Source organism: Enhydra lutris, unplaced genomic scaffold, assembly GCF_002288905.1.
Source record: "Enhydra lutris kenyoni isolate GAN:26980312 unplaced genomic scaffold, ASM228890v2 scaffoldscaffold5, whole genome shotgun sequence".
Taxonomy (NCBI): domain Eukaryota; kingdom Metazoa; phylum Chordata; class Mammalia; order Carnivora; family Mustelidae; genus Enhydra; species Enhydra lutris.
This window is the reverse complement of record NW_019154089.1, coordinates 1,207,427-1,233,452: the sequence shown is the minus strand read 5'-3', so window position 1 is coordinate 1,233,452 and position 26,026 is coordinate 1,207,427. Positions and strand designations below refer to the sequence as shown.

General features: G+C 56.7%; 1 protein-coding gene across 5 annotated transcripts in view; it reads right to left on the bottom strand.

Annotated features, from left to right (window-relative positions):
• The window catches only part of LOC111141189 (neuregulin 2), a 175,617-nt gene that overhangs the window by 5,949 nt on the left and 143,642 nt on the right, over positions 1-26,026 (bottom strand). Inside the window, exons 3-7 of one of the 5 annotated variants that reach the window (XM_022493574.1) lie at positions 23,086-23,204; positions 15,804-15,924; positions 9,716-9,792; positions 4,517-4,540; positions 667-769 (exon numbers count right to left, since the gene is read on the bottom strand). In XM_022493574.1, coding sequence (XP_022349282.1) covers positions 667-769; positions 4,517-4,540; positions 9,716-9,792; positions 15,804-15,924; positions 23,086-23,204 — 444 coding nt within the window. Of the gene's footprint in view, positions 1-666; positions 770-4,516; positions 4,541-9,285; positions 9,345-9,715; positions 9,793-15,803; positions 15,925-23,085; positions 23,205-26,026 lie in introns of all 5 variants that reach the window. The other 4 variants (XM_022493573.1, XM_022493575.1, XM_022493576.1 and 1 more) reach the window with 4 other exon arrangements.

The window sequence follows — 26,026 nt, the reverse complement described above, 5'->3', positions numbered from 1 at the left end:
AGGCCTTTGCTCCAACTAGTCTGGTCTGCTCATGCTCTAGGAAACCGATCCTTTCCAGCATTTGCCTGTCAGTTCCCACTATTCTCTGGGAACTGCCCTAGTCCCCTTTCTGCACCCTTCTTCCCTTTTCCTGAGGTTCTGCCCTCATGTTTCCTCTTCCGAGAGGTGACCTGGCCCCATCTTCTCTGTGTTCTGGCCTAGACCTCTCCCACGAGGGACTAGACAGTGCCCCCTGAGGTCTCTTTGGCCCCTGGGAATATAGCCTTCCTTTCTGTGTTTGCCTACCCCCAATACTGCCCCTGTGGTGCCCTCTTGACAGGCCAGATTCTCCTTCATATCTGTCCTGTACATGTGTCCTCCGAGGTACTACTAGGATCCTTCCTACTTTATAGATGAGGACTCAGGTCCATCAGTTTGCTCAGGGTCGTGGGACATGGGAGAGCTGAATTCGAACCCGGATCTGTGCTTTTGATGATTCTGTTCACTCCCCTGGGGCCAGTCTCTTCCACCCTCTCTGCTCCTGCTTCTTGGCCTAGCCCTTTGGCCCTGCATCAGCTCAGAGGCCCCTGAAGAGGCTGTTGGGGCATAGGAGGGTTAGGGGGAGGAAGAGAGACTGTCCTCACAAAGGCCATCCTGGAGGCACTGGCCAGAGAGTCTGACACTCACTTGGTCTTGCAGTAGGCGACAACGCAGACAATGCCCACCACCAGCAGAGCCACGCAGATGCCGGTGATAGTCAGGACCCTCTTCTGGTACAGCTCCTCAGCTTCTGCAGAGGCAGAGAAAGAGGAGGTGAGGGGGCAGGGCAGGAGGCAGATCTGTGGGGACAGTGATGCAGAGATGCCCCCCCTCCCCACCCCCAAAGCTTCAGGCTCCCTCCAGTTCAGGGCCTCCCAGCACCTTTGCATCTCCTCCTTTTCCAGCTAGCCCCTCCCTCCTGAATTGCCTTCTGTTGTCCCAAAGTCTACCCATCCATGGATCTGGTCCCAAGGGACTACCCCTGAATTCACCTTCCCAAACCATACACCCTGCCCAGAGCACATGAATGACAAATGCAGGCAGATGGGGGTGGATGGGATGGAGGTGAAATTCCAAATGCCACAGGGGAGGGCAACCCAGCTTGACAGCAACCTTGCCCTACTCCACAATGGCCTGGTGGCTTCAAAGAGCCTGGATGGGTGGGGGAGAGCTGTTCTTCACAGCAGTGTACCGTGGCCCCCGGGGAAAGGCCTGGCTTGCCATTTCAGCTTTGCCAAGAAGCTGGAGAGGACTTGTCCTGGGCTGGTGACAGGACATCCGACCCAGAGAGTGGACCCAGGACAGATGCCAGGAGCAGGGACAGAGCAGACCAGACCCAGGGAGTGGGGTATGGAGAGAAAGGCCTTGGTTTGTCCCTGGGCCTGGATAGCACATGGCCGTGGCCCATTTGAGCCTTTCCCTTTGCTTTCCAGAAGCCCACGAGAGGCAGCAGAACCCCTGGTGCCCTGTTTTCGAGGTGAAGCCCCCACCCTCTCTGAGGATCTGAGCTAGGCTGGGCTTCAGAACCCTCCAAAAAGAACCAACTATCTCCTCCACCTCCCACTTCTTGGTAGGGCAATCCCTGCCCTTCTAGAGCAGAGAAGACCAGGAGGAAGAAAAGGAAAAAGGTGACAGCAGCAGCCTAGACACACCCTGCCCCTCCCCACACCTGCCAGCTGGCCCCTCTGTGTGGCTCCCTCTCCCCAGCACAGGGACACGTGGAGGCTAGACCCCAAGACCTAGGTAGAGCCCTGGGAAATGTTCCTAAGTTCCTGGGCTTGCAGCACCCCTTGCGTACATTCACCAGCAAACATTGGGAGTATAAACCCTCCAGACACACACCTTTCTCGGACTCTGCCTCTCTGTATGCAGACAGACACCTTCACAAAGGTACACTTGCATGTGTCCAGAGAAACACACATGTACACACATATGATCATGCAGTCTTCAACAGCCCTCCACCTTGGACCCCCCATCTCGGGGCTCTGTGGTCCATGTCCTGCCTCCAGTTCTCATCCCTGCCCACCCCCCAGTCCTCTCCAATGGGGCATCTGTCTCCATCACTGCCCCGAGACCACTCCGGTCCTGGTCACCAACAGCCTCCTACTGCCAGGTCCCCTGGTCATTTGCTTCCCTCCCAGGTGACTCCCCCTGTTGGGTCCACTCCCCCTGGGTGTCCTCCTCCCTCACTGGCTGACATGTTAAGTTGCTGTTGCCTACTCTTCTCTGTGGACCACAAGGTAGAAGGGGTTCTCAGGCTTCTTTCTTTCCTCCGCCTGCCCTCTCTCCTCTCATGATCGTACACAGCTCAGACTTTAAATGCCATCTGTATGCAGGTGACTCTCAACTTTGTATCTCCTGACTGGACTTCTCCCTGAGCTCCAGATTCCTCTGCCCAAGGGCCAAAGCCAAGCAGAAGTGCTGATTCCCCAGCCTCTTTCCAAACCTGCTCCCTGCCCTTCCCATTTCATCAGTGGCAGCATCCCCTCTCCTGTTGCTCAGGCCCCAGACCTTGGAATCACTGCCGATGGCTTTCTTCTCCGCACCGGCTCTGACACTTGGTGCTTCAGGTCGTCTTCTCAATTCTGCCTCCCCAGTAGATTCTGGATTTGACCACTTCCACCACTTCTAGCTCAGTCCAGGGTGATGTCACCTCTCACCTGGACAGCTGGGCACCTTCTGGCTGGCTTCTCTGCTTTCACTCCTTCCCAGCCTGTCTCCAACCCAGGCTGTTCTCCGCCCCAAAGCCAGCAGATCATCAACTCCTCTGCTGAAAACTCTCAACAGCCTCTCCCTGCAATTCGAATCCAGCCCACATATGCACCATAACCTTGCAGGCCTGGGTTATGGTCCCAGCCTGGCCTTTATATCTCATCATTGGTCTGGTCCCTATGTCTGCTGTGCCTGGAGGTGCTGCCATTCCTTCCATGCACTGAATCAGGTGAGCCCACTCCACCCACTATCACTAACTTGCCGTGTCCCCTCCTCAAACACTCTCCCCCAGTTTTTGGCATGGCTGCCTACTTTCCATCAGGTTTTAACCCAGATGATAGCCTGTCACATGAGCCTTTCCTGGCCACCCAGCTAAGGTGATTGCTTCCCCAGCGAGGTACCCTCCCATTACCTTCTTTTATTTTTGGTATGGCACTTATCACCACCTGTTATCTATCCTGTCTGTTGTCTGTCTCATCCTGTGTGAGCGCCAGGAGGGCAGGGGCGCTCAGATCACCAGTGTCTGGCAATTCTGGGGTTCAGTAGATGTTGGTTGAGCTGGCGCATGAAAGGACATCCTGGTTGCCATTACAGATGCAGACACACGCCTGGGCACCCTGCTGCTCACCTCCAAACCCTCAGAGTTGCGCCTGCATGACGCTCACCCTTAAAGATGTCCCGCTGCACTCCTTCATGCACCGCGGGCCCTAACGAGAGGTGTGATATCCACCACCACTGTGCACACGCCCCGCAGGTTCACCTCACGCACCCTGCCATGACCACACACGCCATGCAGACTCAGCCCCTGTCCTCCCAGCCTGTCACCATCCGCAGGCAGACACACTCTTCACAGACTTTAGCTCCATCTCCTGAGAACAGCGGACAGGCACGAGGCTTTGAGGGAGCCGGGACCTCTCCAGTCCTGCCTCGGGAACAGGCTTCTCATACTGCAGGCTCTGCACTGCGTCTGGGGTCTGACCCCTCCGAGCCCTGCCTCTCTCCTGCTGTAACCTGTCTGGACTCTGAGGCCAGGCGGAGCCTCCCAGCACGGAGAGAGGACAGACTGACTCCTCCCAGTCCCTTCCCACTCAAGGTGTCTCCCAGGGGCCGGGGTGGGGGGCCGGTAGCCAGAGGGAGGTAAGGTTCTGAGTCAAATAGCCGGAGGGCAAGCACCAGAGGCCAGCCCACCCTAGACCCTCGCTTGTCTTGCCTACAGGCGAAGAATATGTGTGCCATTGTGGAGACTGATCATGGAGGGATGACAGCCTCAAGCAGATGGCAAAGCCTGGCAGACATACACAGGGCAGGGGGCAGAGACAAATGGGTGCAATCGGCTGCCAGGGCAGTGCGGAATGAAAAGCAATGGAAATGGAAGTGGGAACAGGAAGGAGGATTAGAGTGGAACTGAAGAGGAGGCCTCTATGTACAACTCTCCAAGCCGGGATGCTGTGGCTTCCCAACACCCACTCTCTGGGCGCCTGGCTCTCGTCTGGCCAACCCAGCGGGCGGCACAGTCCAGGAGGCTGCTCCCCTGGGAGGCCCCCCAGGAATGGGCCTCAAGCCAGGGGACACTGCTGAACCTTGGGGTGTTCTGCTATTCTGAGCTTCTTGTCTCCCCCAAATCCATGTCATTTAGGATCGGACGTCTTGGTGGGGCCAGGGGAGATTTTTGGACTTATCCCTTTTCCGTGTTTTGGAAAGGAGACTCAATGGACAGCACACATGGTGGCAGAGGCTGTGGAGGGGGCAGTGTGGATGGCACTGACGGATACATAGAGCTCCGTACCCTTTAGTTCAAATCCAAGGTGTTCTGGCAGTGCGGAAGAGAGGAGGGTCAGAGAAGGGGAGGGACAGAGGGACGGATACAGAAAGAGATGGGAGAGCGAGGAGGGAGGGGGAGGGCGGGAGAGAGAGAGAGAAAAAGAGAGAGAGAGAGAGAAACGTTGGTCAGGACTCTTCAGACACCAGCAGCCAGCCTGTGAGGTGAAAGCAGGTTAGCGGCGTCCCCTCCCGGCCTCCTGGGCCCCTGCCCTGGCACCCAGTCCCCAGGAGCCCCGAGGGAGGTGGAGAGAAGAAATGTTAGGGTCGGCAGGCAGGGCAGGTTCTTTAGAGATGAGTTGTGGGGTTAGTACCTGGTGGGGAGGCAGAGGCACAAGAGTCAGTTGGCAGATGTCCCCAGGGAGGAAAGGTGAGTGGGGGTGGTGGTCTGAGGAGTCCCTGTCTTCCCCCGTCCCTGTAGCTCCAGCACCAGGCCTTCCACATTCTCATACCCCTGGAGACCACCTTCTCAGCCCCGAGCTCATTCATGGGGCGCTTTTCTCTGTTCAGAACAAGGGAGTGGGGGGCCCAGAGTGGCCCTTGTCTGTGTCCTGCCCCCAAAGGTGTGGTTGGCCTACCCACCTACTGGGAGCCTTGGCACGGAGATTCCCGAGTTTATGGGGAGAGGAGGCTCTGGGCAGCAGGTCACTTCTCCACAGGACACCTCCAACACCCTAGAAGCCTCCAGGGCCTAGGCCTTGGGCTTTGAGCTTGATTCCACTACTTAGGAAAGCCAAATGCAACTTGTAGGAAGAGCCAGGTGGGTTCCGCTGTGGAACATGCGTGTGGGATGGTGGGCAGTTGGCACTTTCTGAAGTGGGATCCTATTGTAAATGTGGACTTTCAGAGCTCCGTGAGGTGGGCACCCACACCGTGGAGGGATTAGATCAAAAGGCCCTGCCCAAGGGTCAGCCCTGCACCAGATCCACTGCATCTTCAAGGACACCTGGCCTATCCACCTCTCAGTCTCGGTTACATTGGATCTCTGGGAACTCTGCCATTGGCTGTGCATCCCAGTCATCCCAGACAATGGGATCAGGGGCTCGGCTGGGAGCCCAGGAATCTCAACAGTGTTTCTGGAAAGCTCACCTACCATTCTCACGTGGCCCGCACCACTGTGCAGGCTCCAAGACTCAGTTTTGTCCCTCATGCACTGTGTGCATGTGGGCGAGTCTAGCCTCAGTTTCCTCATCTGTCAAAAGTGGCTGTCCACAGTGAGAGGAAGACGTGAGCGGCCTGGACAGCAGGACGCTCGGTGCGTGTACGGGAGCCTGGCCTACAGCCTCCCCGCGTGCAGTCAGCTCTCAAAATCCAGGGAGGCGATTGTGTTCTGACATTTCCCTCTCTAGACGAAGGAGGACATGGGGGCTATGAGCAGGAAGTCCTGTGCCATTCCTGCTGAGTCTCTGGGCCCAACTGACTAGTCGTGAGGAAAATGATCACCTGGAGAAGCGAGTGGGGTCCCAAAGCCATTGAAGAGTTTTCTTCGGCTTCCCTGCTCTGGGAACCAATGAGCAGCAACCGGGGCAGCGTCTGGGCCTCCTAAGGGGCCTCCCCTGTCAGTCAAAGCCAGTCCCATGTGGGGTGGACCAGTGGTGGCTGATAGGACTGGTGAGGTCCCTGAGAATTTGCCATCTCCAGGAAGGCAGCCCTGCTTCCCTCTCACCCGGGATGGAGTCTGAGGGCCTGTGGCTGAGTCTGCTCCCGCCAAAGGTGTCTCCCGCTCATCATGTTCACAGGCTGTCCCTCAGCCAGGATGGGCTGGTGCAACTGAATCACAGACAGGTCCCACTGAGCGGAAGTGTGCAGGTTGACCTGTAACCATGGCAACCTGCTGCCAGATCTCCACGAGGGCCAGGTTTACCAGACAACGTACAGTCTTCATCCTGGCCGTGTCCAATGACACGCAGTTCCGGGGGCCTGGCCGAGGCAGCCATGATGGGGACCCCTGAGGAGAACACGTGCTCGTGCGTTTGCACAGGTGTGTGCAGGGGAGGGTGGGGTGGGGGGCGGTGAGCAGATGTGCATGTTTTCCATGAGTCCAGGCATGTGCTTGCGTGTTTGAGCATGTGTGAGCACATGTGTGTGTGAACACGTGTGAGTATATGCTTACATGTGTGTATGCCCGTAGGTGCGTGTGTTCTTTCACTTGGGGTGGGTACATGGATGCACAAGGTGTGACTCTTGGGAAATGGAGGGGCTGTCAGGGGAAGAAGGAGAAGCTTCAAAGTGCTACTGTGGCTGTAGGCTCCCTTTCCGTGGCCACTGCAAAAGGTCATCTGATCTAGAGGCTGTCTGGGCGGAAGGGGAGGGTCAGACCCTTTGCTCAGGACTTGCTGGGAGTCGGGCTGCAGGGCGCTGGTACTGGCCCTTCTGCCCCCGCCACCCAGCAGCTGTAGCCAGGAGCAGTGCTAAGCTGCCCTCCCACCATGCAGGGCAGAAGACTCTCTGCTAAGCCCTCCCTACCCATCACTGCACTCCATCCTCACGGCAACCCTCGAGGCATAAATGCTACCATTCCCGTTTTGCAGATGAGAAAACAAACAGAGAGGTTAAATGAGGCCCCAGAACTGGTATGCTCCACAGCCGCATCGTCATTCAGATCTGACTGAATCCAAAGCCTGACACTTAAACTAGCTAGCATTTTCTACTGCCTTTTCAGTAAGTATCTGCTAGAACAATGCTCGAAGTGCTCTATGCCAATGGCGTGAAGAATATCAATCCTCCACGGGAAGGTAACAGCAACGATCCTGGTAACACTAGGCAGAAACGCCTGTGGCAGCATTTCTAGGCTTTTTCTGGGCTCCTGGGGCCCTGCTGACCCTCTGAGCTGCTCTGAACTGAAAGTTGAAGCAGCCCAGCTGGCAGAGAGGCTTGGCCAGTGGCCGAGTTCTGGAGGCTCTGCTCTTCTGATTCACAATGGGCTGGGACTCCCTGTCCGGAACAGTCCTGTAAGCCAGGGAGGCTCTGGGACTGAGGCTGCAAAGGAATAGGCCCTCCACTGCCTCTTTCCCCTGGTCCTTAGCCTCGGCCTCGCTGCTCTGTTCCCTCCCAAGGCGCCTCCTGACCTCTGGTCCTCCAGTGGGGCTGGCTTGGACTCTGTGATTCTTCCGGGAGCCTGGACTCTGAAGCATTCTGTTAGCCCCGAAGCATCCTTAGCCCCACAGCCTTCCTCCCTGGCCTCCAACCGGAGGGCCCTGGGGACAGTGCCGCCTCATCAGGACAGCTGACCGTCTGGGCAGTCCAGCCCCCCTCCCTGGGGCCTCTACTTTCCTCTTCGAGTCTTGCCTCCCAGGCTCTAGCAGGGAGAGGGAGGAGATGATTTCTAGGCTTTTGTGTTGTGGCCTAAGGAAGACTGGGAAGACTCATTCACTCCAGCCTGAGACCCAAACCAGCACACCCCTTTTCTCTCAAGGGCCACCTAAATGCTCCTCTGCCCCTCCCCCCATCCTGCTCTCAGTCTCTTCTGGAGCTCCACCTCTCCGTGCCCAGGCATTCTTCATGGGACCCAGCTGTCCTCCTTGAAGCAGAGGAGGTGGGGGTGGGCCGAGCAGGGGCCTGGAGTGTTCTGGAGGACCAGTGGGCCCCACACGGAGTCCCGGAGTCCACAGGCCCGCCTGGGGCTTTCTGCTCTGCTCCACCTCCACCTGGTGGCACTTGAAGAAATTGCTCCCAGCCTCAAAACACCCCCCAGTTGTGGTCTCCTCTTTCTGCTGCTGGGCTCATATTTTTTTCAGTTAACCATCAAACTGAAAGCGTCAACCTCACAAGCAGAAGAAAGGAAGGGAATGGAGTTCTGGATGGGGACTGAGACCGGAGAGGGCCTGGAGAGAATCACCCATTATCCCTTGAATCCTCCTTCCCTCTGTCTTGCAGTAGGCAGCAAACCCCCAGCCCACCCTATCCCTGGAGCCTCAGAAATGCCTCTGGTCTCTGGCCTCCATGGAAACCACTGCCCTGGGGCTTGTTCTCCCACAAGCCCCCCTCCCCACTGTCTCCCATCACCCCCAAATCAAAGCCAGATAAACTCTGGCCAGACCCAGAGACAGGCTCTCCGAGAACTTGTTTCTCTCAAACGCACCGGCCCACACGTGCACACACTTGTGGCCTGGCCCTGCAGCACGTGACCTCCTCAAACAGGCCTTAAAAGGCAAGTGAGGGCTCCGCTCAGGCTTCTCCCTTACTGCTGCCCAGACCTGAGCGCGGTTGCCGCTGCCTGGGCCAGAAGGTTGGGGTTATTGTGCCCAGTGCCCCCAGAAGAGGGAGGTGGGGTGGGGGGGGAAGCATATTCGTCTCCGAGAAGGCAGTGTTACTGTGCCCAGTGCCTCAAAAAGAGGGAGAAGGCGGGTGGGGGCAGGGCGGGAAGCTTATCTGTCTCTGAGAAAGCATTATTGCGCCCAGCACCCTGAAAAGGAAGAAGCGGGTGGGGTTTGGGTAGGGGGGGAGCATGTTTTTCATCACCGAGAAGACAGCATTATGGCGCCCAGTGCCCCAAAAAGAGGAAGAGGTGGGTGGGCTGGGGTTGGGGCAGGGAAGCCTGTCCCTCTCCTCCAGGTAGACTCCAGGTGAATGAGCTCTGAGGGCCAAAAGGAACCCAGGACAACCACCACTCTCCCCAACCCCCATCCCTCGGTCCCCCGCTAAGTCTCACTAATAAGGCCCCAGCCCGCCCGCTCCAGAGGTGGGGGGAGATTGTCAGTCACCAGGATAGGAAAGAAATAGAAAAAAGAGACATACTGGAGAAGTTGACCATTGCGAACTGCTGACACCTGTCCCCGGTGTATCCCACAGGACACCTACCAAAAGAAAGAAAACCAGAAAGAGAGAGCCAGGATAGCGAGCCACAGACACGGCAACACCCCGGCACGGGCTCCTGCCGGTGCCAGCTGGGTTCCTTGCCACCGTTAGCGCTTGCACTGGCCTCGCCACTCTGCCCCTTACCTGCAGCCCTGAACTTGCAACCCAAGGATTAGGCCAAAAATGAAAAACAAAGCAAAACAAAACAAAACAAAAGAACTAACGAACCAAAATACAAAAAAAAAGAAAAAAAACAAAACAGCCAAAGATCAAAACAACCAACACCCCTGGCCCTATGCCCTACATTGGGGGGACTGCACCCGAAAGCTTTCTAAGGAGCAGGGACTTGTGTTTGTATCTTCAAACATACTTTGCTTAGGATCTGGCATGTACAATCGCAAAGGCAGTTTCTCCAAACATCTCTGTCCGAAGAATCCGTTTGGACATCTGGAGAAGGAAAAGGGGAAAAATCACAGAACAAACTGGCATCATCCGCGAGGCTCAGGTTAGAAATCAAAGTGCACAGTGATGAATGAGAAAACCAAGTCGGGCGCTGGGGCACACTCGTCGCTGCAGGGGCTGGAGTCAGGGCTGGGGGAAGGGCTCAGAAATCTTCCAAATCTCTCTAATAGAAGTGGCTCCGTGGGTGGGTGGTGGGGGCGGGGGTGGGGCGGAGAGGAGGATGATTTAGGGAGAAGTGGGTGGGAAGATTGGGAACCTCATGCTTAATTGTCCTGTGGTTGGTGACACTTCCCTTCTGACCTGCCTGGGACCCCGTGAAGCCAGAACGGTAGCCCCTCAGTGCCAGGCAGGCAGGCAGAGTGCTGGGAACCTTCCAGAACACCAAGTTCTGGGAAACCACTCCTTGCAGGCCCTACCAACGGCTTCTCTCCAGGGCCCTGGGCAGGTTTTCTCATCCATGAAACAGCCCCCAGAAAGCTCAAAGGAGAACTCCGGAATGCTGTTTCTAGACTGTGTGCCTGTGACAAAAGTGACCTTGGAGAGGTTTCATCTGTTCTCTCAAAGAGGGTTCTGTGGCCAAATAAATTTAGGAAATCCATCCCCAGGTTTCCTTGTAGAGTCGCAGTGCACGCTGGCATCTGAAAAGCTAGGAAGAGTTTCGTAGGAGGAAAAGAGCTGAATATTCCAGTAGGTCCCAAGTTTATTTGACCATGGAAGATGTTTTTTTGAGGAACACTTGTGAACATGGTTTGGGGAAGGCTGCCCTGGAGCAATACACAGGGGTGGGGAGGGCAGGGAACAGGTGAGGCTGGAGAGGAGCCGGGATTACCAGCATCTCACAGCTGGCCTCAGTGGCAAGAACCAGCATCTCACATCAGCCCTCAATGGCAAGAACCACAGTGGTGGGGGAGGGTGGAAGCAGGCTCCCGGAGGACCCTGAAACCTCTTCCAGCCGGGGCTCTCCTGGCTGCCTGGGCCGCCTGTCCTTTCCCCGTGCCCTGCTCCTCCATCACTACCTGGCTCGGGTGGGAGTGTGTTCTCCCGTGTTGGGGTCCTCTGTAGCCAAAAGGCAGCACCCACGCTCCCTGACTTTGTCTTTACCCCCACGCCACACTGTCTTCTGCTCTCTGGCTGCCACTCTGCTCTCAAGTGAGTCCCTGTCCTGCAGATTTCTGGGAGACCTGCCTAGCCCTGTACTCTCCTCTGAACCCTGGCAAGGCCAGATACCTGAGGGAAGCTTTAGAGACCAGGCCAGACTGACCATCCCACCCCCATCCCCCTACTCAAAGATGGGTTTGGGCTGCTTCTGCCTCTGCCTCATTTTCCTTGTTGGGGAATTGGGTAACTCCATCACCAGTATGCCCTCGGTAATAGGTCACTGTTTCACATGAATCAGTAAACTTTCTCAAGAGGTTGAGTGTACTCTACCTCTTAGCATTCTGGTGTGTTCCAACCATCAGTAACCCCTTGAGCTAATGGGATGGCTGCCGTTGGCTGTGATGGACACTCACAGAGCCCCTGTTGCCCCAGTCTAGCCTGAGGGACTGGGAGTAGTTGGTGGACCGGCAGCTGGAGTTTCTCTGGGCCTTGAGGGTGTCTCCCGCAGGGGAGGCAGGAGGCTGGTCCCTGCGGTGGTGGGAGTGTGTGCAGGCATGCCTGGCCGGGGGTAGCGGTGTGGGGCTGGGAAGTGTGTCTGGAGAAGATGGTGGGGGTTGCAGTGGGACCCGAGGGACGCTCATCCTGTTGAACAGGGTGGCTCGGAGGAGGAGGCGGCGGCAGCTCACACCTTGTCAGTACACCCTGCTCTGGTCTAAGCATCCCATCCCAGGAAAATGGAGGTAGTTGCTAAGGCTTCCCAACCAGCTCCAGTAAGGCTCAGCTCTCCTTCCTCAGCTCTCAGACTGCTGTCCACTTGGGATGAGGGCTGAAAGGGAGAAGTGACTATCAAAGCAGCAGCACCCTTGGGGATGGAGGATAAAGACCCAGGAAGTTGCCAAAATGACTCTCGGAATCCACAGAGGAATGGGAAAGAGATAGGTTTGACTGTGTCCAGTGTCTGAGATTAGCCTGGCTCGAGTGTGTGTGTGTTTAAGAGCGAGAGGGGGTAATGCAGGGGCAGGAGGGGGCGAAGGAGAAATCGATTCCCACTGCTGACCATCAAGGATGCTGTCCCATGGCTCTTGGAGACCATTCCTGCATCCCTGATCCCACACCCAGCCTGAACTAACCCAACTATCCTCTCCTATCCTTCATGGCCACTGAGTTGTACAGAACTCCAGGTGGCACCATGGGCACAGTGTCTAACACAAATGCGCCCCCTGGAGTTATGTAATATGGTCCTAATCTTGTGCCCTGGGAAAGCATCTTCCCCACTGGCTGAACAAAAGAAAAAGCAGTGGGGGATGGGCATATGCAGGGGTTGGGGGACTGACACCCATAGTGTTGTTTGGGTACTAGATCTTTCCACTGGGCTCCTGGACTCTCCTTACTCCTGCCTGCTGAGAATGAGCCACGTTCAGGAGCCTGGGGCCTCCCTGGGGAAGGTTCTGGGGGTGAGCCTCTAGCCTTGCCACCCTGTGCTCAGGACCAGGTAATGGGGTGGGGGCTACAGAAACCTATCAACCACGAGGTGGCAGTGGGGGGGGGTGTCTGACACCACGTGAGGAGCTGGCTGGTAGTGGGTAGTTTCCCATGGACACAGGGATGGGCCCTCTGAGTTTCAGGGGTCCAGGGGACGGATAAGAAGGAGCGGCAGGTCATTTTTCTCAGCCCTTCCCCAAGTCATCTGCTGTGACTATGGGAAGGTCTGTGCCCAGGGCTGGAGAAGAGCAGAGGTGAGATAGGGGCAGAGAGGAGAGCCCATGGGCTGTATCTGGGGTGACAGAGAGGTTGGGACTCTGCCTCCCCATTTTCCACCCACCTCCCGGGCCTCAGTGTCTCCTTTTGGTAGCCTGGGGATAATGCCATGTGTGCTGCCCTTACCCGGGGCAGGGGGAGGATGAAAGATGAGGGTGTGCCCCGGGCACTGAGGGGGGTGGAGGGTCTCTGGCCTCATGAGGGGGTGAGGTGGAGATGTGGAGAGGAGAGCAGGCAGATGGGTATGGCATGGGAGAACCGCCTGAACATGGGGTGGGGCGGGTGGGGGGGATGAGCCGGATGGGAGAGGGAGGCATGCCGCTGGTATGTGCACAGGGCTGGAAAGAGTCTTGTTCTGTCATCATCCCCTGAACCAGTCCCCAAGAGTCACGCACCAACCGTGCTCCACAAAAACACGGAGAGAAGAGGAGAAAGCAGCGAGAAGAAGTACAGAGGCCCCTGTCTCGCCCAGACAGGGGACAGTCGCCTGGATTTGGACCCCCATTTTCCAATCCCCCTAAGTTTTCTTTCTTTTTTTTTTTTTTTTTTTAAACAAAATTCAGTATCCATGACACTGTTTAGTTTGGCTCTGAATTCCAGAAAAACAGGAGGGACGGAGTGTGCCTGCTTTCCAACACTCCCTGCAGGGCTCTGAACCAATACACAACAACAAGTGTCTGAAAACCAGGAAGGAAAACTGAGTTTTATAGAAACTGGAATGAAACTGACCAGTCTAGTTTCATTATCCAAGCTAAGCGGAAATGCAAAAAAATCAAAATAAAAAGTAAACAAACAGCACAAATGGTAAGACGTGAGTTTCAGTTCCTAGATTCTTTCCTTTTTATTCCGTTCAGGTGTCATCAGGATTCCCAAGAGGCCTGCCCCCCTTTCCCTCCCGGCTCACCCGCCCCCAGAATGGCCTCTGGGTTCTGCCCTGCCCCCCTCCCCCCTGTCCTTCTCCAGCACAGCTCTGAGGACCTGCCCTCCTGAGAGTGATCCTCACAGGGGATGCCCCTCTCCCCTGAGGGCTCAGGGAGTCAGGGAAGTCGGGTTCCAGGAGCCCTGGCTGGGGCTGACCTAGGGCAGGTTGAAATGGGGAGGCAGTGGATTGGGGTACCAAGTTCAAGTTCTAAGCAATGAACCCCAGTTGCCCACGGGACACCATCTTCGCAATGATTGAGGCTCCTGCCCTCTGCTTCTCTGATTTAGCTGGGTGTGACTCCAAGGTTCCTAGGGGTACAGCCTTGCTGGCAGGACCCTGTGGAAACCCATATAGCTCATCTCCTATCCTTTCCACACTCAACACTAGCATTCGAGCCCTGGGCCCCCATGGCCTTCTTTGGCCCCGGCACCCATTATGGGTGGCTGAAACCTTCCCTGCCTGGAGTCAGGGCTGATCTCAGTGATGCTGCTGGATTCCTTCAAGGTTCCAGGGTCCGAGGGGCTAGGGATAGAGGAAAGGCCTGGTGTGTGCCCACGTGTGTGTGTGTGCGCCAGGGGGTAAAAACCAGAGGGGAGGGGCGTACAAGGCTGGGGGATGTCTGTGAGGTATACCAGAACACTTATGAGTTTCTATAGATCTACTGCAGAGAGCTCAGAGCATTTTCATAGCTAGAATATTCCCCAGGGTCAGTTTCGTGAATGTGGCAGCCTCCTAGAGGCAGAAGAAGGGAGAAGAGGGGCTGAGTCCAGGCTGAGAACTTCCCTGGGGGAACCTTCTTTTGCTTCTGGGACAGTCCCCGGAAATTCAGCACAGGGGAGGCCAGTAAGGGGAAGGCAGCCGGTGGAGGTTGTGGCTGGGGGGAAGCCAGCAAAGGAAGCTGGCTGGGGCAAGAGGCAGAGTCTGGCAGTCCAGGCTCATCCAGCTTGGCACTGAGGGGAAACTGTCTAGGAGGCCTGGCCCCTCATTATCACCTTGGGGGTGGAGGGGTCTCGGGCTAAGGCTATAGTTAGTGTGTGGGTGGCGGGGGGATGCAGCTCTGGAGCTGGAGCCCAGAGGCAGGAGAGCTGAGAAGCGCTGAATCTGACTTTGTCCGTGGGGAGGGCAAACGCCTCTCTCTGAATTTCCCCCAGTACTCTGGTGGCCTCTGCCCAGATGCCATGGGAATGGGGCAACTGTGGCACCTTGCCGGGGTCCTAGGCTTGGGGTCCTCTGAAAACCCAAAGTTTTTAACTAGTGCCCCCTCAACCCCTCCTTGATCTGACTGGAACCTGTGCTGCTCTCACCAAGCTCACCCTGCGGCTCCTCATTCACCTACGAGAGAGTGTGTCGGGGGCCCTATGGGCCCAGCTGTGGAATAGGACCCAGCTGGATCTGAATAAATCCTCGAGGATTGCTGGGCTCTCAGCTGCCCTGTTTGCCGAGGGGAAAGGGATGGAGATCCTGTTGGGGGAGCCCTGCCTTGCTGGAGGTAGAGGAGCCCCACACTGAGCTTCTCTTCAACCCTGCCCCCCCCCACTGGGCCACACCCAGAGTGGTATCCTCACTGGGGTCCTTTCCCCCCACAGAGAGGGACCAGGGTCGGAAATGGAACAAGAAGCACCCAGGGCATATCTGGGCACCAGGCAGGGAGAGCAGCCAGGTTTTGGGGTGAACACTGGATGCAGAGTCCTCGTTTCCCCTCAAGGCAAGGAGAGCAGACCCTCCACTACCCACGGCTCTGGGAAATGTGCTTTGTTTGACCCTGCCAAGCTCTTCACTGCTGGGGAAGACACCCTCTGGAAATGTTCATCAACACAGTTTGGAGAGTTGCTGAGAGATGGTGGTGGGGAGAAAGTGAGAGACGAGGGGAGACAGAGCGGGAGCGGGGGGAGAGAGCGAGAACCCAGTGCCTAGGGCACAGACTGGCATCTCCATCTCCCTAGAAGGTGCTGGTGAAAGGGCGGCCACTGGGAGATGGGGTGGGGTGGGCTGGGTCGGGGCCTGCGAAACTGGCACTGCAGAAGCCCCGAGCTCTTCAGGGTTGACATCTCCTGAGATACCCGGAAAGGGCTAGGGGCAGGGGCACACCTCCCTGTCTACACCCCTTGGGGACCTCCTGTCAGTGACTTGAAGCCCACTTTTCCTAGAGCCCTCCGCTTCTGGCCCAGCCTCTCTCGCCCTACTCTCGGCCCCCTGCCCGCCCCCGCTGGTCACTTACTTGCAGGAGAGCTGGTTGATGCCCTCAATGTAGTAGCAGACGCCTCCATTGACGCAGTAGGACTTGGCTGTCTCGTTGCACTTCCGGGCGTGCCCCGACCAGGATGACAGAGTGGTACTCACTGGAGGTACAAGAGACACGTGCCAGTGACCCACTGAGACTGCCTCTGGGCTCCAAGAACCACCTCTCTGCTGTCCCTTCCTGGCTCATCTCATAGCTGGAAGGTCAGGACTACAGCAATAGCTGGAGAGGGAAGGTCTGGTGGCTCCTCCCCATCACCTGCAAGGCCAGGGGGAGGCCCCCACGAGCTCTGACCCTTTGCCCAGCACCACCCTGCCCCCTGCACTCTGGACCAAAGTACCCAAACCCCCAAAGGTCGGGACGATTTTCCATATTTGGGAGGAAATAAGAAGCTAGCGGCAAGTGCTCATTCTACTGGAATTAAGAGCCCAGTTCTTGCCTGCCTTTCTGGGGGCCCTCTCCACCATAGGTGGATGAGACATCATGTCTTTTGTGGGGAACAGAGTCACAGGGGTGCAGGGAGGAGACCTCTACACTGCTTGGGATCTCGAGGTGGCCAGGAGGTGGCTGGAAGTGAGCTGGGCTTGGAGGGGAATGGCCCCCTCTGGACACTTGTTCTTTAAGATCTCATGAGGCATGAGGAGAATCCTAGCTTTTACGTGTTCCTCCTTTGTCCCAGAGGGGACAAGCCTCTCAGGATTGCTGCAAAGGCCACTATGCCCCTCTCCCTAAGCACCCAGGGTTTTCTTTGCCGCTGCTCTCATTGGGCAGCCCCATCCTCCCCGACCCAGTCAGCTGTTGAAGGGAGCCCCTAGGCTTCGACAGCCCAGGCCCTAAATCCTGGAGGTCAGGTTTCTTGACAGGAGGTGGGCAGGGAAGAGAGGCCTGTGGGGCAGCTGGGATGTGGACACTGGGTGAGTGGGGGGGACGGGGCTTTCAGGCTGCTGACCCAGACTGCCCATTCGACAGATCAGACTCATTTGATAACTCCAGTTCTACTCCCCCGGGGGATGGAATTCAGAAACTGGTTTCCAAGGAAAAGTCTTGCCCCCAGGGTTGGTTTTCATCCCCGAGCTAACACCCGAGGTCTTGTCTCCAGACTGGGTAGCACCTCAGCCTCTGGAGCTCTCGCGTTCTCCCTTCCCCCAGCAGCGGCCTCCTGCCTGAGGTGGGCCACCCTACCTGGGCTGGTCCTGTCTCCTCAAGGGGACCGAGTCCCTCCCCGCCCCCTCCCTGTGGGGATGAGGTTGAGAGGAGGAGGAGGAGGGCAGGCACTTGGCGCCCTCAGTGTTTAGACATGTGGGAGACAGATGGAGCGCGGGGACTGGGAGTGTATACACAGCTCGGCCTCTGTATATGTCTGAGGAGCTCGCTGATAAAACCCGGCAGGCAGGGCCAGCTCCCACCTTCCCCTCCACACCCTGCCTGCGGCTGCTCCTCTGGCTCCCCGGCTGCTCCTCTGGCTCCCCGAGCCCCACCCCTGCAGAGGGCTCCTCCCGACACACAGTGCACATGCAGTGGGGGCAGGAAGCCTCTGCTGGTCTCTGCCCACTCTCTGGGTCAGGGAGACCCAGAGAACCAAGAAAGGGCCAGAGAAGAGAAACAGCTGAGGTGACCCTGCCTGCGAGTTACAAAATCCGCTACTCTGGAGGACACCAGAGGTTGCCCTGCCCTTCAGTTACATAGCCAAGGAGGAGTGCAGGAAAAGAGCAGGGGACGTCCTGTCCAGAGTCCCCGTGTGTGTGGGGACAAGGCCTCAGGGAACATATCAGCACCATGGAAGAACATATCGGCACCAAGGCTTAACATGAGCAGACGAAGGCAAACACGATGTGGACCACAGGTTTGGGTCCTCTTGTGGGCATTGGTTAAGGCCGAGAAGTCTCGGCCCAGCTGGATGACCACCGTGGCTGTGGGTGGCAGAGATTGCCCCCAGCCATGCTGAGTGAGCAGTGGACAGCAGAGAGCATGGTGGCCGGGGCCACAGCTGTACACTTGGGCCTGTCCACACGCATGTCTGTGCTCATGGAGGCCTTGGGACCAGGAGACGACTCTTGAAGGAAGGTGGGCCCTTGGGTGGGATGTCTGTGCTGCCCAGAGCTGTGTCCTCATGGGGACTTGGCCGGGGCCCAGAAAGGCAAAAAGTATGGGTACTGGGATTGAGCCCTGTGATGGGCTCCCTGCTCAGTGGGGAGCCTGCTTCTCCCTCTGTCCCCTCTCCCCACTTGTGCTCTCTCTCACTATCTCTCTCAAAGAAAATCTTCAAAAGTGCCTCGAAGAATGGCTAAAATCGAAAACATTAATGAACAACATGTGTTGGTGAGGTTGAGGAGAAATGCACTATTGGTGGGACTATAAACTGGGGCAGCTGCTGTGGAATATAGTATGAAAATATTAAAAATAGAATTCTCTTATGATGCAGTAATTCCACTACTGGATATTTACCCCCAAATATGAAAACATTAGTTCAAAATGATGTGTGTATCCCTGTGTTTACTGCAGCATTATTTACAATAGCCAAGCTATGGAAGCAACCCAAGTCTCCATCCATAGATGAATGGATAAAGAAGATGGGATATAGAATGGAATATTACTCAGCCATAAAAAATAACAAAATCTTGTCCTTTGCAACTTAGATGGACCTAGAGGGTATACCAAGTGAAATAAGACAACCAGAGAAAGACAAAGACCATTTGGTTTCACTCCTCTGGGGGATTTAAGAAACAAAACAAGGAACAAAGAAAAAGAAAACCCAGAAATCTCTCTATAGAACAGATGGTGACCAGAGGGGAGGTAGATGGGTGGATTGGTGAAATAGGTGAAGGGGATGAGAAGCACATTTGTTGTGAGCACAGGGTAAGGGAAAGAATTGTTGACTCCCTCTACTGTACACCTGAAACTGATAGAATGCACGTTAATTGCGTTGGAATTAAAATTAAAAACACCTGGAAGGGTACAGGTGGCCTCTATCAGCCATTAGCATCCTGGTGGTCGAGAGCTTTTCGAGGTTCTGAGGGGGGAAGGGCCAGGAGGAAAGCTGATGGCCAGGGGACGCTCTCCCTGCTGCTGGCAGCTACAACAGCTACCCACAGCTCAGGGAGGAACCTCCGCTTCTGTTTCAAGGCCCGGATCAAGGGATCTCCCTTCATCAAGGCTCCCAGCCACCTGCCCAGTATGCCCACTCTCCTGTGGGTAAAGCTGCCTTTCCTCTTTCATGGGTCAGAAAAGGCAGATGCTTTGAGTTTGGGTTTGGGCATACTGCCAGGAACTTTGAGGGACTTCGCTGGGAGCCAAGGCTATGACTCCCCAGAGCTCTGAACTGGGTCTTTCTGAGTAAGGCCTTGCTGAATAGGTGAGCGAGAGAGCAGGTGTGTGTGTGTGTGTGATGAAACAGCGAGCCTTTCTAAGCCCCCAGGTGAGGGACAGGCCCAGAAGCCTCTGCAGGGCTTTTGGGGTCCTGTGATGCCCCAGGTCAAATCTGCCTCCCCTCTGGGGCAAAGGGAAGTCCAGCTGGACATCTGGGGCCTGGGATGGCCACCTCGGGACGCTCCCAAGTTCTCTTTCAGCTGGGGATGAGGCAGCTGGTGTCACTAAGTCCGAGGTGCACTGGACCAAACTGATTGTTTTATTCAAAGTACCGCAAACTCTTTGCTGACTCCTCCTCCCGGGCAACCAGGGAGGCAGTGTCTCATGAGCTGCTAGAGCTGTGACTGCAAGGAGGGTCTGCTCTGATTCAGGGAAGGAGCCTCAGGATCCTCAGGAACAGAGCCAAAGCAGGCTGCCAAGGGTCACAGTGAGGCGATGTCATGCCCCCGCCCCACGTGGCCACTGCTCCCTCGAGGCGTCCTCCCATGCCCTCTGCTGGCCGCCCCAGTGTTGTAGCCCCAGCTTCCCCGGGGCCTGGGCGGGCCAAGCCAAGCCACCTCGGGATGAGTCATGGGGGCAGGCACAGCTACCCGCTACCCGCCCTCCACCTCCTCCCCAGGGTGTGGTTGCTGCGAGTCTTCTGGGCTCCATGGGTAAACAAGGAGCCTGGGCATCTCTGCCGGTGGAAACGCTCCCCCACACCCCCGCCAATGGGGGTGTCCTGATCTCCCACAGTGGCCCTGTTCCTCAACCCATGTCAAGGATAGGGGCCAGCCACCGGCTCAACAGGGCAACAGAAGAGGTAGGGTGTGTGTGTGGGTGGGGGCTAGGTGCACAGTATGTCCACCTCAACATCACACTCAGAATCCCAGAATTTTGTGTGTGGGGGGGAAGAGTCTAGTCTAGAGATCATTTGGCTCAGCCTCAGCTGGGGAAAGGGAGGACAAGCTGGGTATAGGAGGTCTCCCAGGTTTGCAGAGCTCGGAAGAGACCAGAGCTCTGGAGTCTGTGGCTCGGCCCTGCTGCTCTCATGCGGAGCTGGAGGGAGGAGAGGCAAGGAACCCTGGGGGCAGCCCTCCGGTGCCCAGGGCAAACCTCCACTGGCCGCCTCCCTAACTGACAGGAACATAGGCTGCTGAGGGCAGACAGGAGCTCCTGCATGTTGCCAGGCTGCAGCTTATCTGAGGGGTCTTCCAATACTCTCCAGCCTCTCTCCCCAAGCCCAGCATGGGAGTGAGGCTGCTACTCTGCTTTTTGGTCCGGCAGCCCTGCCCCCTTCCCCTGCTGCCAGCACTCCTCTCAGAAATGTGCCCCCATGTAGTTGGGGCAGGGCCATCAGTCACGGACTCTGCTCTCTATCCCCCAACCCCCTGCACACATGCAAGCCTGGCAGGATGCTCCCCCAATCCCCTGAGGCCAGTGACTGGGTTGAGTGGGGCCCATGAACCCTGCAGGATCCACAGATCAAGTCAGTGACACAGACAAAAGCTGTCTTTTTCCTTGGGTGGGAGACGGGGATGGTGTAAAACCTGGAGCCATCTGAGGCCATGGCCTCTTCTTCCCTATCTGCTCCCCAAACATGGGAGAAACCCATTTTACAGAAGGAGAGAATGAGGACAACAGACCATGTGGATTCTGTTGTGGCTGGGCCTGGTTCTACCTCTGGATTTCTCCATTTTATAAATCAATACATACATTCCTTTAGGTAGTTTTAAGTTGGGGATCTTGTCAGGTTATTTTTTTTGTTTTGTTTTTTTTAATTATTAAGTGATCTCTACCTCCAACAAACTCACGACCCTGAGATCAAGAGTTGCATGTTCTACCGACTGAGTAGGTGCTCCCCCACTCTGTTCTAACCAAGAAAAATCTTGAATTAAACAAACTCAAGCCCAAAGTGGATCTAAGAATGTCTGCCCACTATGGCCGGAGGTGACAGGTGCTGGCCCCCTAGCACGGTCCATTTTCCTGGGCTTGGGACAGGTGGGGAGGAATGGGGAGGGGGTGCCCAGGTAGCCCCCTGGGGCCTGTGGGAGTCAGTAAAGGCCTTGGAGCGGGTTTTAAGTCCTTTTCTGTATTATTTACCAAGTGCCTACTATGAGCCAGGCACTGTGTTAGGCCCTGAGCTAGAGTGGCAATCAGGTGAGACACAGCCTCCCAGAGCTCATGGTCTCAGTGTTTGTGAACTACTTTTACATTGTATAGATATCCGCTTAATCATCACTTAGATGTGTGGCAGAATGAAGCTCTTTGAGCTTCAGTCTCCTAAATTATGAGCTACACCCTGGGTCTGTCAGGGCTCGAGAGATGGCGTAGAATGTGGCATGGAGCCCACTCTGAGTCAACAGCAGCTCTCACTAAGTCCTGCGGAGAAGACATCATCGCTGCTCTCCCTGGTCCTGGCTCACCATTCCACTGCGGAGGTCACACTTGCACAGAAAGTGCAGCAACAGGATGAGATGTGAAGACCAATCTAATAGACTTCAGGAAGTATGCAAGACTGCAGTTGGCCAAGCAGTGGCCTGGGAGCTGGAACCGAGCTGGGAATGACACTGTGGTGGGATGGAGGGGTTGGGGAGGATGGCAGCCTGGGAGAGCTGGAACAAGAGGAAGGGTGAGAACAGACTGTATGGGACTGACACAGGGCTGGAAAGATCGTTAGGGCCACACTGGTGTGCTCTGGGCAGTGGGACGAAGTCCTCGTTCTGGGGCGTCCCGGGGTAAGGGCATGACAAGACCAAAGCACCTTAAAAGAGGCCATTGCTCTGGGTTAGGTGAGTAGAGCTGAAACCTGGGCCGGGTTGTCTCTGAGGTAGGGTTGGAGTGGGAGGTATAGATGTGAGAAAGATCCAGAAAGAAGGCAGACCAGGAGGTCTGACTTGGAGGCTTGGACCTTTAAGATAAGGCAGCAAGGGAGACGAGGAGCTTAAGGGGCTGGGAGAACACCGAGACCCTTCCCAGTACAGAACAGACAGGGTCTGCTCCAGGTTTTGCACTGAGGGTCCCGGGGCGGGGAACTCCTACATTCTCCTTAGATAATGCTGGATTGCGGGAGTCCTGGAGGGCTGGCTGTCTGGTAGAAGTACAGGCAGGCGAAGGCAGCTGCAGCATCAGAGCGACGGGGCAGGACTGGAAGTGAACCCAAAGAACCAGGTAGCCAAAACGGTATGCTCAATGTGTGGGTGTTGGGAAGAGGAAAGTGATCTGTGGGACTTGGAGTTCCCGGGCTGGAGCGGAGGCGTGCGGCCTGAGGACAGGCAGCTCTGGCCACTTTCCAGCCAAGGGAAAGCCGTCTGCTTGCATCCGACACTGGGGCTGCCGTGGTTGGGGTGGGGAGCTGGGGGTGCTGTGGGTGCCGTGGGCTTCAGACCTAGCATGTTCTTAAGGGAGAAGCCAGTCTGTGGGAGTGGGAGAAGGGTCTGCTGTCCCTGAATGAGGCTGCCCGCAGGGGCCGACACAGCCCAACCTCCTGGCCATGGCCCTGGGGAGACGGCTGCCTGCACCCCGGTGCCCAGCAAAGCAACAGGCAGTCAGCTCCCACACGCCCAGGGCCTGCCTTTCCCTGGAGCCCCGCTCTTGGCAGCCCAGCCTCCCATAATTGCCTTCTAAAAATATCCGTCCCCCACCCCCACCTCTTGATTTCAAAATATTTAGTTTTCAGGATATTTAAAATGAGAGCTGGCGGCTCTTCCAGGCCCAGATAACAAAGCTAAACATTTATGCTTCGACTGCATTTCTCTGAATCGGCCCAGATCTCGGGGCTTGATATGGCAGCAGAAGGAGGGAGGGGAGTCAAGTGCAAGACAGATCATGTGCGGGCCTCCCAAGGGCTGGGGGGCAACAGGCCTGCCGAACCAAACCCCTGCAGAACCCCTCCCTTTGTTGGGGGGCCACCTACCGCTGTTGACGTGGAGCCGGCCGCGGACTGTGTCCTTCCCCAGGATGTTCTCAGCCTCGCAGACATACTCCCCAGCGTCCTCCACCTTCACCTTGTTGAACTGTAGTCGTGAGTTCTTTCTGGTTAGGGAGGGGATGAGAGAGGGAGAGACGTGAGCCAAGGCCCAGGCTGGCTGGGGCTCTCCAGCGGTCACCCAGCGGTCACCTCTCTCCATAGAGCCACAGTGGCTGCGCAGGGGGGATCGGAAGTAGATTTTGGGCTCCAGGTGGAATGCTGAGTCCCCTGAGCTGGAGGGAGACCTGGGGGGCTCAGGAGAGCATGCGGTAGAGCTAGAAGCTGCACGTATGTTCTTAATCTGTGAATCCTCCTGTCCACTTTTCCAGGGCTGGACCTTCTTTGGAGCCTTTTTCGGGGGGAGGAAGGTGGGGGTCTCTTAAGTCATGTGGCTACCTCTCTCCTTTCAGCGTCCCTCCCCAGGCCCAGTGTCCCCCCTCAAAACACGGCAGCCACTGCCTCACCAGTTACCTCAGCCTTCCCTTTGGAGTGGCAGCCTGCAGCTCTAGATATGGAAGGCCTGTTCCCAGGGACCTGGGCAGGGCCCCTGAGCTAACAGGCTCCCACGGCACCTGCCCAGCCTCCTAGTTCCAACCCATGGCTCCCGGCCCTTCACCTTAGCCCTGCCACTGGGGGTACTCTGGCTTCTCCCAGGGGCTTTAGCTTCTGACTTCTGTGTGCTGGAAGCTTGGATCCCTCAGGGAAACAAATAATTCCTGCTCCAGATGGCCTGACTTGATCCTCCTGGCTAACCTGGAGATGGACAGGCAGTAGAGATGGGAAAACAGTCCTAAAGGGGCTTCTGGACTTGTGCAAGGGGACCTGGCAAGGCAGAAGCAGAGGTGGATGAGGAGCTGAAGTTGGTGAGGACATGGGTCCCTCAGGGGCCCATGGACTATCTCCAGGGCCAGAGGCTGGGGGCCTAGCCCCCTCCATGAAGGGCTTTGCACCCTGTTCCTGCATGCTGAGAGTTGCGGGGCCAGACCTGGGAAGGGACTCTGGGCTGTAAGTGACTCTAGGGCACCAGGCCCTAGTTCCTCTCTTCTTTCCAAAGACCCTGCCAATCCTCTCCTTCCTTCCCAGGATTTCTCTGTACCTGCCCCGGGATGCCTGGCCTCTGAAGGGTCTATTCACACCTCCCATCCTTCCCTCTGCCCCATTGCTATTCAGGGGCCCCTCTGAGCTCTGGATAAATCTTAGTATCCAAGCCTGGGCCCCAGGGGGAACAAGAAGTAGCATGAAAACTTCTTTACATGATGTAACCTCCTCTTTTTAGTCCCAAAGTAAGACACCAGATTCCCAGAATATGTGTAGTGTGTTGGAGGGCGGTGGAACATTAGGTAGGGTGGTCCAGCTGCTGTTGCCCTAAGCCCAGGGACAAAAAATAGAGCCATGACACTGACAGGAGAAGGACAGGGGAGGTAAGGCTGTGCTGTGGGTGTGGGAGCCAGAGGACTGTCCCCCATCCCCACTGGGGCTGTGCTTTGGGAACCTGGTTCCCGGGCTCACTGCTGCCTCGGGGCAGGGAGGGGGGCTCTTCCCAGACCTCCTCACTCCAAGATCCTCCAAAGGACGGTCCATGGGGTGCTCTTTTCAACAGGCCCTGTTGCTCTTGCGATGTCTTCACTAATGTTTCAGCCACAGCTGTCTGACTGCTGCGTCCCTTCAGCCCTCCCCAGCATAAGCCAGTCTCTGTCTCCTTGACCTGCTGGTATCTGTCTCCAACCCTTTTCTGTCAATTCAAGTTTATTTTCCTCATTAAACAGATTCCCGGAGGTCCCTCTGGCTAAAACAGCATCTCCTTCCTGGCTTCAGCCTAATCTGATGCCACGAAGCCTGGCAGCCCCAGGACCAGGCTTCTCTCACTTCTTAGCCAGCAATTCCTTGACACTAGATGAGCTAAGAGCAGGGGACCACCTGAGGGTCGCAGTGTCAAGGGAGGGGGACACAGAGCCACCCTTGTCACCCACAGCTGAATTCACAGGTGCTCCCCTTTTACCACATCCCAGGTAGCAGGAAAGGTGGAGTTAGGCTCGCAGATATCTGGAGGGATAAAGGCTGGAAATGGAAGGAAGGTCTTCCCACCTATGGTGTGTGAGACCGGTGGAAAGTCAGTCCAGGGCTTGGGGAGAGGCCCTCTCCTCTGAGAAGCTGGCAAGGGGTGAGAGTGGACAGAAACCATGGGGCCTCGGTTTGCCGGCTGTAGGCACCTTTGTTTCTCAGCCAGGTGGTGATCTGGCCAGTGCTAGGGGGTGGGGGGCGGCCCAGACTTGCAGAAGAGGTTCTGGGGTCAGAGCTGCAGGGAAGGGGCTCTCTGGGACTCTCAGGCCTGAAGGAGTGGGGGCTGCTACCTTCTCTTGTCACTCCTAGCTCTGGTTGGAAAGCCTGAGGGTCCGGGACTCTCTCCCACCCTCCTGGTGGGCCTGATGCCCGCTTGCCACACTGACCCAGGCCTGGCCCCGCGATGGCTGCCCCTCCCCAGCTTCCTCAGCCAGGTTCCTGCTGGCAGGGGTGGCATCTGGGCAGCTGCATCCTCTGCCGTCCGTGCATTTTCCTTGGGGCCTACCTCCCACTGCCTGCCTGAGGGGCCTGTTCTAGCTTGCCCCTCATAAATAAGGGAACATGTGGTTCTGCAGGGGAGGGCCCCACGCCTGGGGCTTGGGGCTGCTGGTTCTCTTCTGGCACGGGGTGGCTTGGGCGAGACACCTCAGTGTGGCAGCCCCAGGGAATGGCAGCCCCTGCTGGGGGAGGCGGCCTCAGCAGACCGAGGGCCAGGTCAAGACGGAGCGGGGCCGGGCAGATGGAGTGCTAGGATGGCCAGAGAGCAAGCTGTAGCATGGGTGGAAGGAAAGAGAAGATTCCACCAACACCTGCCGAGCCAGGTGAA